The sequence below is a fragment of the Podarcis cretensis genome (assembly GCF_951804945.1).
Source record: "Podarcis cretensis genome assembly, chromosome: 17".
Lineage (NCBI taxonomy): Eukaryota > Metazoa > Chordata > Lepidosauria > Squamata > Lacertidae > Podarcis > Podarcis cretensis.
Genome location: NC_137187.1, coordinates 11,015,733 through 11,030,769, shown reverse-complemented (window position 1 = coordinate 11,030,769; position 15,037 = coordinate 11,015,733). Strand labels below are relative to the sequence as shown.

General features: G+C 43.5%; 1 protein-coding gene across 6 annotated transcripts in view; it reads right to left on the bottom strand.

Annotated features, from left to right (window-relative positions):
• The window catches only part of TRABD2A (TraB domain containing 2A), a 114,806-nt gene that overhangs the window by 41,569 nt on the left and 58,200 nt on the right, over positions 1–15,037 (bottom strand). For 5 of the 6 annotated variants that reach the window (XM_079959541.1, XM_079959542.1, XM_079959539.1 and 2 more), the window contains exon 2: positions 11,202–11,762. In XM_079959541.1, the coding sequence (XP_079815667.1) occupies positions 11,202–11,762 (561 nt within the window). Of the gene's footprint in view, positions 1–11,201; positions 11,763–12,778; positions 13,031–15,037 lie in introns of those variants that run through there. The other variant, XM_079959540.1, reaches the window with a different exon arrangement.

The window sequence follows — 15,037 nt, the reverse complement described above, 5'->3', positions numbered from 1 at the left end:
CATTTTTTTCAGAGCTGTTTTTAAAAAGATAACTAGCCAAGGAAAAGTGCACCAATACAGAACAAACAAACAAACAAAAAACCCCTCACAACAATAGTTTTATTTGCAAAGTTTCTGAGGGTCCAACTAGATAATTATGGACAAACCAACTTTCACCGCACATCCAAAAAACAAAACAAAACCAGAAGAAGAGTGTAATATGTAACAGGTACTTAATTCTTCTTGGTTGAATCTTCACAACCTACCACTACCTGATACCATTCTCCATTTTTTTTTTGCCAGTTACTGCTTACAACATAGAATTTTCAGCTATCATGGAGAATATACAGTAAACTTCATATTGTGGTGAACTTTTGTACTCTGGACTTCAAATAGAAATTACTTTTTTTAAAAAACAAAACCAGAGAAGGTTCTATGCATTTGTTCATTAGTGTCTTGGAACTACGCTGCAGTTATGGGGAAAATTTAAAACTTAGGAAATTTAAAGCCAATGTATCCTTATTGATCCTAGGTAGGTGTTCCCTATGACTAAGGCCATATAAAGCTGTAGGCACAGCCCACAACCCCGTTTCAGCCTGGCATCTGAACCAGCTCACAAAGGCTGTAATTTGGATGCTGAAGAAGAGAGAACGGTACAAACAAGACAAAAAGAAATTCAACAGCAACACGAGGGCCCTGCTAGAAGATCCCAAGTGCCGAAGTAACAGCAGGAGAGTGACTAAATCATGAAAAAAATACACTGATGCCCCATGGATCCAGTTTGCACGTAACACTAAGCCATAGTTTAGGGTTACAAGAATGAGCCACGGTGAGCCTTGTGCTTTCATGCTTTCTCCCTTCTTTCCTCTCCCAGCAAAGCAGCAGGAAGGCTGGATGGTTCCACTTTCATTTTAGATAATTTAGAACTACATCTGAACCCTAAACTGTGGTTAACTGTGGTGAAAATGTCAGCTTTGAAAAACCATACAGCTTTGTAAACTTTGGAACTGCTGTTACAAAGGCTGAAAAGCTAAGTATATTATAGCATAAGCTTTTGTAGGTTAGAATCGGCTGCATCAGAGGCATCAAATATTATTTGCAATCTGATGAAGTGGATTCTAGCCCACAAAAACTTATGCTATAATAAATGTTTTCCTATTTATGGTGACCCTGGATTGTTCTTGATGCAATGGATTAACATAGCTACACCTCTTCTGGGGGTTCTCTCAACAAATGAGAATGTAATGTGGGAAAGTCCTAATATAATTAATGGTGAAACTTCTAGGTATGAAAATGTAAGAGGCCACCACATCAGTTTGGGAAATTTCTACCAAGTTCCCGTGCTCTTCTACTGGGCAGAATTTAAGTACATTCACATATCAACTCTCCTTTTCTTCTGAATCGACTAGCCAATGAGCCATTTGGAAACAATTATTTGGAGCAAATAGAGAGGCTTTTCTAGCATATAGGATCAGTCAGTTACCTCCATGCCTTTTAGGACAAAAATTGTTCAAGCCATCTCTCCGCATCTGTTATGTACTGAGTTGAAATCCCAGTTCCAGAGTATCACCAAGCCCTTTGAGCCATCACAAGATCTGAAGATGTCACAATAAGTAATCCCTGCGAACGTTATTTGTCGGGACGGGGTGGGGGAGAGAGAGAAGGGATCAGGAAAAGAACCTCAAGTTTGACGAGTAGTTGTTTGTGATCACACGCCATGACCAATGGCAAACTGAGGGAGACAAGAGTGCCTTTATCAAGGAGCCCTAAGCCAGCTCATAATTACTGGAAGTTATGAAAACATTACACTCCAGCTAGCAGGAACTATGGGCCACTGTGCAGATGGCATGTCTTTCCTAATCCAATGTGACAGCCTCCCCGACATTCTCAAAGCAGCCCTTTAAAGGATCCTAATGGTTCTGAAATCGTGGCATTAGAAACCACTTTCAGAGGCGGCATGGGCCTGTCGTTGAGTTGCCCCGGCTCACAGTCCATTCAAAACCGAGAATAAACTTCTCCCGTCATCCACATTCGGCAGCACAAAAGTAGAAAATCCAGGACTACGTTTTGCAAGTAAACGTTCTCTGCCCACCAAGAATGTACTTTGAATGCCGGTCTGGTTGATTTGGCAAGGACTGAGACAACACTTAGAATGTCATGCAGCTCTGTGCGTCAGGCCCAGCTAGCACCAATTTTTTGAAAGAGCAGCCTATTCCAATTCAAATAATTATGATGCCCTTGTCTAGACTTTTTCTGCTTTAGCTCTCTTAAGAGCTCCGAACGCAACACAGCAATTTCAGTTTCTAAATTTGTCGTGCAAATGGATTGAATAGCTAGTGCGATTAAAACAGAGGATCTGCCAGAAAACAAAAAAGATTGCTACACAGGGAACAGTTTTGACACTTTGAAGAAATGGCGCTATTATGACAATGGAGCAAGTGCTGCTGACTGTGTTCCCCAAATAATCTAATGGAAATATGTAAGTAGTGTTTGTATTCTTATGAGTTTGTGGATGCCACATACCTACAATTCAACAAGTAGGGCTGGGTGGTATCTGGTTTCCAACTCTCCTTCTCTAGATACCTTCCTGTGACCAATGTTAGCGCTAAAAAGAAATCCATCCCTCCATGTACCAGATTAGCAATGATTGCTGGAAGGAGCAAAGAGAGATAAAACACCGTGGTGCTCCTGTAGAAGCCTTCGTCTGCCCCACCTGCAGTGAAACATGTCTCTCCCATATTGGTCTCTACAGCCACAGCAGGTTTGACTCTACTGCCCAAAGGCCAACTCTTCCATTGTCTCTCGAGACAGATGGATGCCAACAACCTCCATGTACTATGCAGCACACAAAAATGGCACTTGGAAAAGCACATTTATGCATATTTTTAACTCCTTTAGGAGACACTTTGCAACAGCTAAAGCCTGAAGTATTTCAACTTCAGCTAAGAGATAATCCAGGATCTGGCCACATGCAGCAATCTAGCTAATCCTGTTACAGCAGAGCAACGCAACTTCCAGAAATTTACAAGGCTGGTTACATAAATCTTCCTTAATACCATTATAGGACAGAGTAGAGATTACAATACATCTCTAACCTAAACATTGTTACATGCTCAACTTTCACTGACTGGATTGGATTGAAGCGGAGCAGATCACATTTTCTCCAGCTTCAAAATGCATTGACAGCTATAAGAAATGAGCCCCTCTTCCCCTCCCCAAATACTTGGCTGTTCACATTTGACCTTCACACGCCAAGCAAATGTAATAATGAATCCAGTGCAAAGACTGAGAGACTGCAACTAAGCATTAAAAGCAAAAAGTGTGCTTCCTAAGAGATATCTTAGGTCAAATAGCTGATGAATACCTAAATAGATTTCATTTATTCCCCAGTTGTTCAACTGAAGTACACCACATACCTGTTGTTGTTATTGTTGTTGTTTGCAGTCTTCGAAAAACAGACCAATAGCAAAATGAAATATAGTGTATATTCTATACATTGTGTACAATATATTACCATGCAAGTGGTGAAACTTTGTGTGGAGGGCTCTAAAGGTTTGAAGAGATTAGCCTCAACCATATATAATTTATTGATCGAAAGCAAATTTGAGTATGGAGTAGAATTGAAGATAGCTTGAGAATCCGACAGGTGTGAAATTTAGTGCAGTGGAATGGAAATCTATGTGGCCACATCTCAAAAATTGTCTCAGCAAGGTTGCATCATATGAATAAATCTCTCCCGTTTAGGTGCTATCCAATAACAGGGCAAATTGTTCCATTTAAGGTGGCAATGTTATACAGTTAAGACTTTTTGAAGAGGGCCTTTTTAACAGTTAGTGGTATTACAACCTTGCATCCAACCTCCAGCTTACTCTACTTACAGAACACAATACAAAGGTAGTGCGTAAGGACCTCATAATAAACCTTTTTGTGGAAGCTCAAAGGTAAATAGGACATTTCTGGAAATCTTAAGGAGGTTTTCCCATTCAACAGTGGTACTACAAGACATGGCAGTCAGCACAAGCTGAAAAGCTGACAGGTAGTTGTAGAATTGTTGGGAGAGTAGGAATGAAATATAGCAGGAGAACACTCACAAAGTACAGGTCAAAATCAGCCATAAATAAGAAGTGTAACCCCCCCCCAACTCAATTGCACAGTAGACTTGATGGCCCTTGTGGTCCCCTTCCAACTTTTATGGGGTTGGGGGGCGGCGGCTTGTAGAATCTTTACTACAGTGGTGCCCCGCAAGACGAACGCCTCACAAGATGCAAAAACCCGCTAGACGAAAGGGTTTTCCATTTTGGAGGCGCTTCGCAAAACGAATTTCCCTATGGGCTTGCTTCGCAAGACGAAAATGTCTTGCGAGTTCCTGCGGGGGTTTTTCCCTCCCCCCCCTTTTCCTAAGCCCTAAGCCGCTTATCAGCTGATCCGCTGATAAGCCGCTTATCAGCTGATCCGCTAAAAGCCGCTAAACCGCTAATAGCGCTAATCCGCTAAGCTGTCAATGGGCTTGCTTCGCAAGACAAAAAAACCGCTAGACGAAGAGCCTCACGGAACGGATTAATTTCGTCTTGCGAGGCACCACTGTAGTTTTTGTTGGGACTGTGTGCCACCGACAAAGCCATGCATTGTACGTATTACTTGAAGACTTGACTCAAGATACCTGTTGTTCATTTCAAGCAAACAGTTCTTAACAAAGTATTTACAGGCAATAATGCTATGCAAGTATAAGCATTACGTGGTGGTAGTGGTGGGGAATCTCTGCAGCGAAACACAAAGTAGATGACCCCAATCATGAGATGCAAGGAGGCAGTAAATAACAAGCCACTGTTTGAAACCAAATTCGAGAGAAATAGTATTTTCCACACACAAGCAACTTGTGGAATCTATTCTAAAGAGGCATGGCAAAAGTCAGATAAAGCAATAATTAAAAAAAAAAAAATTCAGATTATCTTCACAAGAGGTTATGAAAAGTATGGACTGGCCTAACCACTGCTCTGGAAGAGTCCAGGAGGGTGTGACACTATCTGTCAACTGATCAGTGAAATTGGATTTGACACTAACCAAGAGGCAAATATGTCCTGTTAGACTTACTATTCAGTGGTGTCTGGTGCTACTAGGGCGTGTCATATTAGGGAGTGAAATTTTAGGGAGTGCAAATGTTTTAGGGAATGCAAATTTCTCCAGGGAAGGGTCTTAAAATAAGTTTTTTTGGTGTGAGGAATAAGTCCGCTATTATTTTTGTGATTGGTAAGTCTATGTTTGACAATGAAGCACGTAAACTGGTTCCGGAAAACCAAAGAATTTTAATTTTACCTTCTGAAAATGTCAGGCAATTCATCATCAACATCATCATAAATATTAATATATAACTGCAAGTACTTGGTATCATTTTTAACGATTTCTATGCAACACAACACATTATGTTATGTTTTGCAACATAATGTGCAACACATTATGGCGTTGCAGGGTTTCAAACCCATTTTAAAGGCCTTGTGTCAATTGTTGAGTGTGTGTGTGTGTTGGTTGTGTGTGTGTTTGTGTGTGTGTATTCAGTAAAACAAAAGTGCTGGTGCCCTACACCAGCCACTGGAAGAATGCCCCTATTTCTTCTGAACTCTCCCCCTTTCCCAGTTCGATAATTCAGTCTCCAGTCCTGCTGACCTAGTTTATCCCAGGAAGGGAAATGTGTACATGAATATAAAATGCAATGTGCTTTTAATTTATTCAAAATAATATTTTCAATGCTGTACTGTTTAAACACATGCAAACACACAACCCTAGTATTGAAAAGGCGTATTTATGTTTACTGAACCAAAACACATCCATATGCTGCATGAAAACTGTAATGAGCCATGTTCAATTGTATCATGACTCATCACTTGGTTCAATGAGGTTGGATTGCTATGCAGTTGTTTCTTCAAAAGCAGTAGTTCGTGGATTTATTTATTTCTAGTTAAGTCTTATCAATCCATCAGCATAAACAATTTGACTTGGTGCAGAAATACACACTAACTCAGACTCTATGGTTTGCAGCATGCACAGTTCATTACCTTGGCGGGTTCTCTAAGGTCAGTTGAGCAGCAAGCTTTGACTCAAACTGAATTTCGACAAGACTATTTGATAAACATTCTTTTAAAACACACACACACACACACACACACACACACACACACAAAACCCATTGGATCCAGGTCTTGTCCTTTATAACAATTTTTAAATCAAACTTTTAGAAGGCTTGCTGTCCCTGCCTGCTCCTCCACGGAGGTGCTGCTGTCACCAATAAGGTGCCACTCTGGCAATTGATCTGATGAATTGATAAAAGAGGCTATGACAAAATGGGCAATAGACTTTGGGCATAATATAGAATATGATGCATGGGTCAAACTTTGGAATGAGAATTTAAAATTTACTGCACGCTCTACTTTAAAAGAGAACGTAATGAAAATGGTTTATCGCTGGTATCTTACTCCCACCAAACTAGCAAAAATGTATAGGACGAGTAGCAAAATCTGTTGGAAATGTAAAGAAAAGGACGGTGATTTATACCACATGTGGTGGACATGTGATAAAATGAAAGAGTTTTGGGAATTGATCTATAATGAATTAAAAAAGATGTTTAAATATACTTTCCCAAAAAAGCCTGAAGAATTACTGCTAGGTTTGATAGGAGAGGATATTAAGAAGACAGACCAAAGATTATATATGTATGCTACGACAGCAGCCAGAGTTCTGATAGCCCAAAAGTGGAAAACACAGGAGATCCCGACTGTAAAGGAGTGGCAGACAAAGTTGGTCGAGTACGCAGAATTAGCAAAACTGACACATAGGTTTCGCAGTCAGGAGGAAACAAAGTACCAAAAAGAATGGAGTAAATTTATGGTCTATATAAGTGAGAACTGTAGAAATTTGAAGACGTTAGCAGGACTGAAATAACTCTTATGTCATGGTTTAGTCTTTTACTAATGAAACTGTGAATTAAAGATTGGAATAAGAAAACCTGCGGAAGGGAAGGAGGGAAGTCAATGGCTCTATGGAGCATAAAGTAAGATAGATGTAAAAAAACTTGATATATTTGTTTGTTGGTGTTGGTGTATCTAAAATGAAAACTTAATAAAAAGCATATTAAAAAAAAAGGTGCCACTCGGTGGCGCTCAGGAGCTGGTGGTAAGGAGGAGCAAGGGGGGGGGGTCCTGGGTGGAACAGAGAGGAGGGACAACCACTGCCCCAGGGTCTGGATCCACAGTTGAATGCACTTAAAGCACCCAAGAGGGAGAAAGGGTTTTCAAAATGTGTGCATTTGTAGGAGAGCGCCAACGGTTGGGGGATGATGATGATGATGATGATGATGATGATAATAATAATAATAATATTTATACCCCGCTCTTCCTGGTTCAGAAAACCGGCTCAGAGCAGCTAACAACAAATTTAAAACACTTAATTGATGCGACAAAAAAACAGCATAAAATACAGTATAAAACGTGAATAACAATAAATTCAGAATTCAAAAATCAATTTAGGGGGGAAATCCATCCAATAAACATTAGATGATCACCAGGGCTAGCTGGCTAAATTAGTCCTATTTGGGCCAGCAAGGAGACCAGAGGAAAATTAGCTGTGGGATCCCAGAGCAGGTAATCTTCATAAAAAGGAGAGGGGGAGGGGGGGAGGTGAAAAGAAGATCAGGCTAAGTTCAAATTGAAAGCCAAGTGGAATAGCTCTGTCTTACAGGCCCTGTGGAAGGAAGTTAAATCCTGCAGGGCCCTGGTCTCATGGGACAGAGCATTCCACCAGGTCGGAGCCATCACTGAGAAGGCCTTGCCCCTGGTGGAGGATAATCTGACTTCCTCAGGGCCCGGGACCTCTAAGCTATGGTTATTCATGGATCTTATTCATGGATAGACAGGTGGCCTTCCCCCTGCTCCCAGAGGAGTTTGTGGCTCACTGGAATCCAGGCACTTCCTTTCCACCAGCCTCTCAGTTGCAGAATTGTAGAGTTGAAAGGCTCCCATAGGGTCATGTAGTCCAACCCCCTGGAACGCAGTTTTTAAATGGCGCACGGTGTGCAGGAAGCCGACAGAGAAAGGGTTTTCTCCCTCTCTCGGGACACTGATAACTTGGGGACCACCCAGTGAAATTGAATGTTGCAAGACTCAGAGAGATGACAGAAAGTCCTTCACGCAGCGCATAGTTAAAACTATGGAACTTGCTTTTCACGGGGGACAGTAATGGCCACCAACTTGGATGGCTTTAAAAGTGGATTAGACAAATTTGTGGAAGAGGAGAGGGCTATCGAAGGCCAGGATGGTGATGATTTGCATCCACAGTTGGAAGCGGTGATGCTACAGAATACAGAATACAGAAACCACTGGAGGGGAGAGGGCTCTTGCGCTCAAATCCTGCTTCCCATAATGGGCATCTGGTTGGTCACTGTGAGAACAGGACGCTGGACTAGATATAAGGCCATTGGTCGGATCCAGCACACTCTCCTTCTGTTCTTAAGGGAGTGATTTTACCCAAGTCGAATTACCGTATTTTTCGCCCCATAGGGCGAACCGGCCCATAGGACACACCTAGTTTTTTGGGGGGGAAATAAAGAAAAAAAAATTTATTTCCCCCCAGGCGCGGGGCTGGGGCGGGGGAAGCTCGAGCTTCCCCTGACCCCAGCCCCCTGAACAGGCAGCTCTCTGCAAGCCTTGGGAGCCCGCGGGACTTCCCACCAGGCTCCCACGCCTTGTGGATATCTGCCTGAAGCCCAAACCAGGTCGGGGAACAGCGGGATGGCGGCGCTCAGCCTCCCCGCTGTCCCCCGAGCTTGTGGGGCTGGCGGGGAGAAGCGCACTTCTCCCCGCCGCCAGCCTCCAAACCAGGTCGGAGAACCGAAGCCCGGGGCACGCTGTGCAGCGCGCCCCAGGCTTCGAGATGCAGGCTGCTATCCGCAAGCCTAGGGAGCCCGACGGGAACTCCCGCGGGCTCCCAAGGCTTGCGGAGAGCTTCCTGAAGCCTGGAGAGCAAGAGGGGTCAGTGCTGTAGCAGGAACCCCCCCACCCCAATCATTCAGTTTGTACAAACTTCACACACACTCACACTCATACACTACATACGCTATGCTTCTGTTATAAATTCATAGAAAATCAACCATACATCGGTTTTGCACTGTTCCACTTTTATTTTACTCCATGAAGGAAGGACTACAAAATGGGGAAGGTTTGATACAGGGCAGCCATAATCCCTTCAGCATCCCAGCACATCCACAGGAGCCCTGCCCAGTTGCTATGCCAACCCTGATGGTCCTAGACAGAAGACAATCAAGATCACAAAGAACTTGCATATGGGAGTGGATTCAGCATGGACTGAAACAAAGGACACTGATCAGATCTTCCCTCAGGGGGCAGGAAACTGCAGACTCCCCTTTGTCTCCTGGAAGTGACTCATGGGGAGGGGGAGAGAAGGGAACCAGCCAGGTGACAGGACACTCAGGTTACCATCACAACTCCTCCCTCAACCCCTCCTTTCTGTAATGTATGCATGATGTTTCTGGGGGTGGGCTTGACCTAGAGGAGGGGGATTTCAAAAGTTTTTATAAGGCCTTGCGCACCATTTTTCTGTGTCTTTTCTCTCACCTGCAAGTGAGGGGAGCACCCTGTTGCAACAGTTCAATAAAGGCCAAGCCTACAGGCTGCTGATTTGCTCCAATTTACTCTGGTTGGTGTCTTTACTTTTTGTCCAAGGGAGCCCTCGGATTTTTCCGGTAACAGTGCGCACCAACCCCTCTCACTCTCCAGGCTTCAGCGAAAGCCTGCATTCGCCCCATAGGACGCACACACATTTCCCCTTCATTTTTGGAGGGGGAAAAGTGCGTCCTATAGGGCGAAAAGTACGGTACCCTTTTTCCATTGCCAGATTTACCATGGACTTTGCAATTTGAAAAAGTAGGAGAATTTTTTTTCAAATGGAAAATAGAAGTATACAGAAAACTATCCATTCTTCCATCTTACTGTAGGTTTTGTTTCATTTGGAAAAGTAAAATTTTATTTTATGGTTTTTCATTGTTTACATTTTGAATTCGATATATATGGGGGTACAAAAATCTTTTAAGTGCTTAGGGCCTCTAAAGGACTTAATCCGACCCTGTGTCAAGTGACCCACTTTCTTTGCCCACAGAGTTTGAAATCAAACCAGCAAGGGAATGGGCGCAGCATGGTCGTGCTGTGTCTTCCCAACTGCCAACAATCATACAAACATCACTTTTGGCAGGGAGCTATGTCCTTACCTGCCCCACACCTGACGTCTTATACGAAGCTGGGTGTAGGGCAGGTGGGTGTAGCTCGTCAGAAACTGACTCATGGGGCAAAAGAGGAGGGCATGTGGGTCTAATTAGGCACATGGGTGGGAGGCTCCCCACTAGTGGGCTACAGAAAACTACAACTCCCAAAGACGGTTTGACAAGTTGAACTGGTTTAACATTCAGGTAGGTAGCCGTGTTGGTCTGACGCAGTCGAAATAAATTAAAAACTTGTCCAGTAGTACCTTAGAGACCAACTAAGTTTGTTCTGGGTATAAGCTTTCGTGTTCAGGTATCTGAAGAAGTGTGCATGCACATGAAAGCTTATACCCAGAACAAACTTAGTTGGTATCTAAGGTGCTACTGGATAATTTTTTAATTGGTTCAACATGTTTGCTATTAGTCAATGTGCACTCCAACATGTTGCATTCTTGAACGTATTCCATGATATCCTATACTAAAAGGTGCCCTTCCTAAGTAAATCCATGCCGTGTTGCTATCAGTGTTACTAAGCACTTTGCCAAATACCCTATTTAAGTTGAAAGCGGCAGTTGCCAATGATTAATTAGGAAGTCAAACACAACATGAAGAAGCAGGCAAAACCCAGCTTTCTGCAACTGGAGGAAGGTGCATCTATCTACATGTTTCAGCAACCAGAAATTTCAAATGCTGAGGGTCTTGATAGAGTGTGCTCCTATGGTCCGGACCTCCTAAGGCCGGGACATTTGCTTCTTTGACAAGAAGCAAAATTCTGGAATCTCCCTAAGGAGCATTCCAGAGTTCCAATGCAAGAAGCCAATTCAAATATTTTGCCCACTTTGTGGTCTCTGCCCCCCAACCTCTGATGAAAGGGGAATGTGGATTGCCAACTAAGAATTATCAAAGCATAGATTGTAGGACGTATAGGACCGTAGGAGAAGAAAACTTCAGTTTCCCTTACCTGGGAGAAACTGAGGCCATTCAATGGGTGGCATTGCTCCTCTACTTTTTCCACTGCCCCAGTCTGCTTCCGAAGGCGTTCAGCTTCCTGGGCGAGGTAGAGATCCAAGACAGGTACACCACGTGACTTAATGTCCACCTCAGTCAGAGAATTCACCATCAGCATGACCCATACCGGCCTTTTCCTCTCCCAGTTCCCTGCGATGGCATTGAAGAGATAGTCAGCATACAGGCCTTTGCCCCGTTGGTCTGGAGTCATCCAGGAAGGCATCATGAGCTTGACGTATTCCAAGTGGCGCTTGAGCCGGCGGTAAATGTCCCTGGGGAGCACATCCTGAAGGTTTTCGCCCTGTGGCAGGAGCTGGCAACTGGTAAGAGCAGAGATTGTGTAGGGATCGGTGAGGTCCAATTCAAAGTAGACAATATGGCTCTGCTGGAAGGCTCTCTTGGAATTGTCAGGGATAAAATCCCAGACCCGGGTATATGGGACGTGAATGGTACCAAAAAAGTAGGACGGCGGGTCTCTTTTTATAGTCCACAGGAAGGAGTTCAGCTCACTTTGCTGAAGAGAAGGAAACACAACAATGAAAACAGGGCACTATATGGAGAGATAACATGGGAGATCAGTGTCAGTCATATTCAACTGGTGGACAAGTTGTTTGGCTGGGCTCTAAAGTGACTGAGAAAGTAGAGCTAGGCTTTGTGATTGCAGGTGCGGTGCTAATGTTAAATGGCGTCAAAACTAGTCTTCCCCCCCAAAAAAAAATGAGTGACAGAAAAAGCATCTTACCTAGATATTAGAAACCAGCAACTATTCCCTCAATGATCAGCTACACAAGAGATTGCAGAAACAGAGAAAGTAATCTCTGAGGCAAGCAAAAGGATTGGCTAACTAGTCTAATGCAAGCTGAAGTACAAATGGGCATTTAAAGTTCACGGCAATAAGCAACGTACACACATATTTGATACGAAAACAATGCATTTCTCTAAATATATATCCTTTTGATAACAGAAAGGTTTGGGTTTTTTTGTGTAAAAGCACAGAAATACCTACCCCCAAGATTTTTTAAAAATGTATTTCGAAGAGCCAGAACTTTGGTTTCATTTCAGTAAACGTGCAAGTGATTTTGTAAAACATCAAAAATATGTAAAAATTGTGACGCTCCAAATATCCCATATTTGCTTTTATTAGTTCAAAAATCTAATACTAAGAGACTAACCTAACCCAAAGATAAAGGCAAAGAATTTTTTTAAAACAAAACAACTATTTCATGTGGTGATAAGATGAATGAAGATAACTGAAAACCCAGAAAGGCGAGAAGTGTCACCTACCCACTTAAAAGCAAACAAAGAGTCCTGAAAGCCGCCACAGGCTCGGAGAGGGTTGGAAGGTCAACACTCCTTTGTTTTAAACAAGCCTGATCTTTATGTGACAAAGAGCACACATAAGGATCCAAGTCTATCTAAAAGACATTGCAGAAAGAAAAGGTATTGCCCCCTGGACCGCTCAGAATTTCATTAACTCCCTTCTCTGTTTTCAAATCTAATGTATTGAAAGCCCCATGATGAGACAAAGACCTGTGTTTGGGATGAATGTCCTATGCAGGGCATTGGTGATGACTGTCAAGACTCTCTGCACTGCAAATTTAAAACTAAATTTTGTGGTTGGGGTGAGGGGAGGGGAGGTCAGTCCGCTTACACCACCAGAACTGCTCTTCCCTCATAATAGGCTTTTTTCTAAACCCTGCATAACAAAACAGGGGTTTGAATGGAAGCAAAAAAAAAAAACCGAAACCCAAGCAGAGCGCTTAGGTGGGTATCCCTCAAATACTTTTCTATACAGTGGTACCTCAGGTTACAAACACTTTGGGTTACAAACACTTCAGGTTACAGACTCCACTAACCCAGAAGTAGTACCTCAGGTTAAGAACTTTACCTCAGGATGAGAACAGAAATTGCGCAGCAGCAACAGAAGGCCCCATTAGCTAAAGTGGTGCCTCAGGTTAAGAACAGTTTCAGGTTAAGAATGGACCTCTGGAACAAATTAAGCTCTTAACAAGAGGTACCACTGTATTTTATAAAGTCAAGAATATTACCACCTTTTTACAACCTGAGGCATAAAATGGGACCTGCGAAACATCTGTGAGACTAGGGACAATTGCCCTCTTAGACAAGGGGCTGGTTTCTCAATGCAGGGGTGTGTACCACTTTGGAGCACAGGTGGGGGGTTCTTATGTGCTCTTCCATGCAGAAAGTGAATAAAAGGCTGACATGTCAGAAAGAATGGTTCTAGGCCAGCATTCTCCCCAACATGTTACTCTTCTATATGTAGGGACCAACTTGCTTTCTTCGATGGAGGGCATTCCTTTATTTGACACCCGCCTCCACATACATCTACAGATTGAAGTGGTAAAGCCCAGGCTCAAGTTTACCATGCCAATGAGCACAAGGATGTAGACAGGACAACATGAGGCCAATAGAAGCCAGGTCTCCCACAGGCTTCTGACAGCGTCAGCCATTGGCATCTATGGACTATGGACGGCTGGCAGAGCCTTTAATTTCCACAATAACTCTGAGGGAGTGGGAGTAAAGGTAAAGGGGCCCCTGATCATTAGGTCCGACTCTGGGGTTGCGGCGCTCATCTCGCTTTATTGGACAAGGGAGCCAGCGTACAGCTTCCGGGTCATGTGGCCAGCATGACTAAGCCGCTTCTGGTGAACCAGAGCAGTGCACAGAAACACCGTTTACCTTCCCGCTGGAGTGGTACCTATTTATCTACTTGCACTTTGATGTGCTTTCGAACTGCTAGGTTGGCTAGGTTGGGACCGAGCAACGGGAGATTCAACGGCGGATTCAAACCACCGACCTTCTGATCAGCAAGCTAGGCTCTGTGGTTTAACCCATAGAGCCACCCGCATCGCTAGGGAGTGAGAGACCAGGGTTCAAATCCCTACTCCGCCATGAAGCTCACTGGGTGACCTTCAGCCAATTCCTGTCTCGTAGCCTAACCCATACCCCATTTCATCTTGTTAGTTTCAACCCAGTTTCACATTCTACCAATGTCGTTTTGAATGTTATACCTATTTTCTGAGGCACTAGCAAACCCTTCAGGTTTTGTGTCACCTGCAGTTTTGATAAGGATTTTCCTCTCCTTCATCTAAATTTGGAGTTCAACAAGTAACCCAGGCGTGCAATGGTGCCTTCAAGAACTCTCCCTAGAGCCCAAGAAGCCTCTGAGCAAGGCGTTTGAAACCTAATACATAAAACACCCAGAAAACAATTAAAATCACAAATGCTAAAATAAAATAAATAAAATAAAATAAAATAAAAAGGAAGGTTATGCAATGATTCCAACAGTACAATATAGAGCAAGTAACCAGAACTACCATAAAGCATGTGCAACAAGGAGCTACAGCAGGTGCTGCTGAGCCTCTTGAGCTTGCTGATCGGAAGATGAAGAGAAGAGTTTGGATTAGATATCCCACCTTTCACTCCCTTTAAGGAGACTCAAAGCAGCTAACAATCTCCTTTTCCCTTCCTCCCCCACAACAAACACTCTGTGAGGTGAGCGAGGCTGAGAGACTTCAAAGAAGTGTGACTAGTCCAAGGTCACCCAGCAGCTGCATGTGGAGGAGCCAAGACGTGAACCCGGTTCATCAGATTACGAGTCTACCGCTCTTAACCACTACACCATGTCGGCGGTTTGAATCCCCACGACGGGGTGAGCTCCGTTGCTCCGGCCCAGCTCCTGCCAACCTAGCAGTTCGAAAGCATGCCAGTTGAAGTGGATAAATAGGTGCCGCTATGGTGGGAAGGTGAACGGCGTTTCCATGCGCT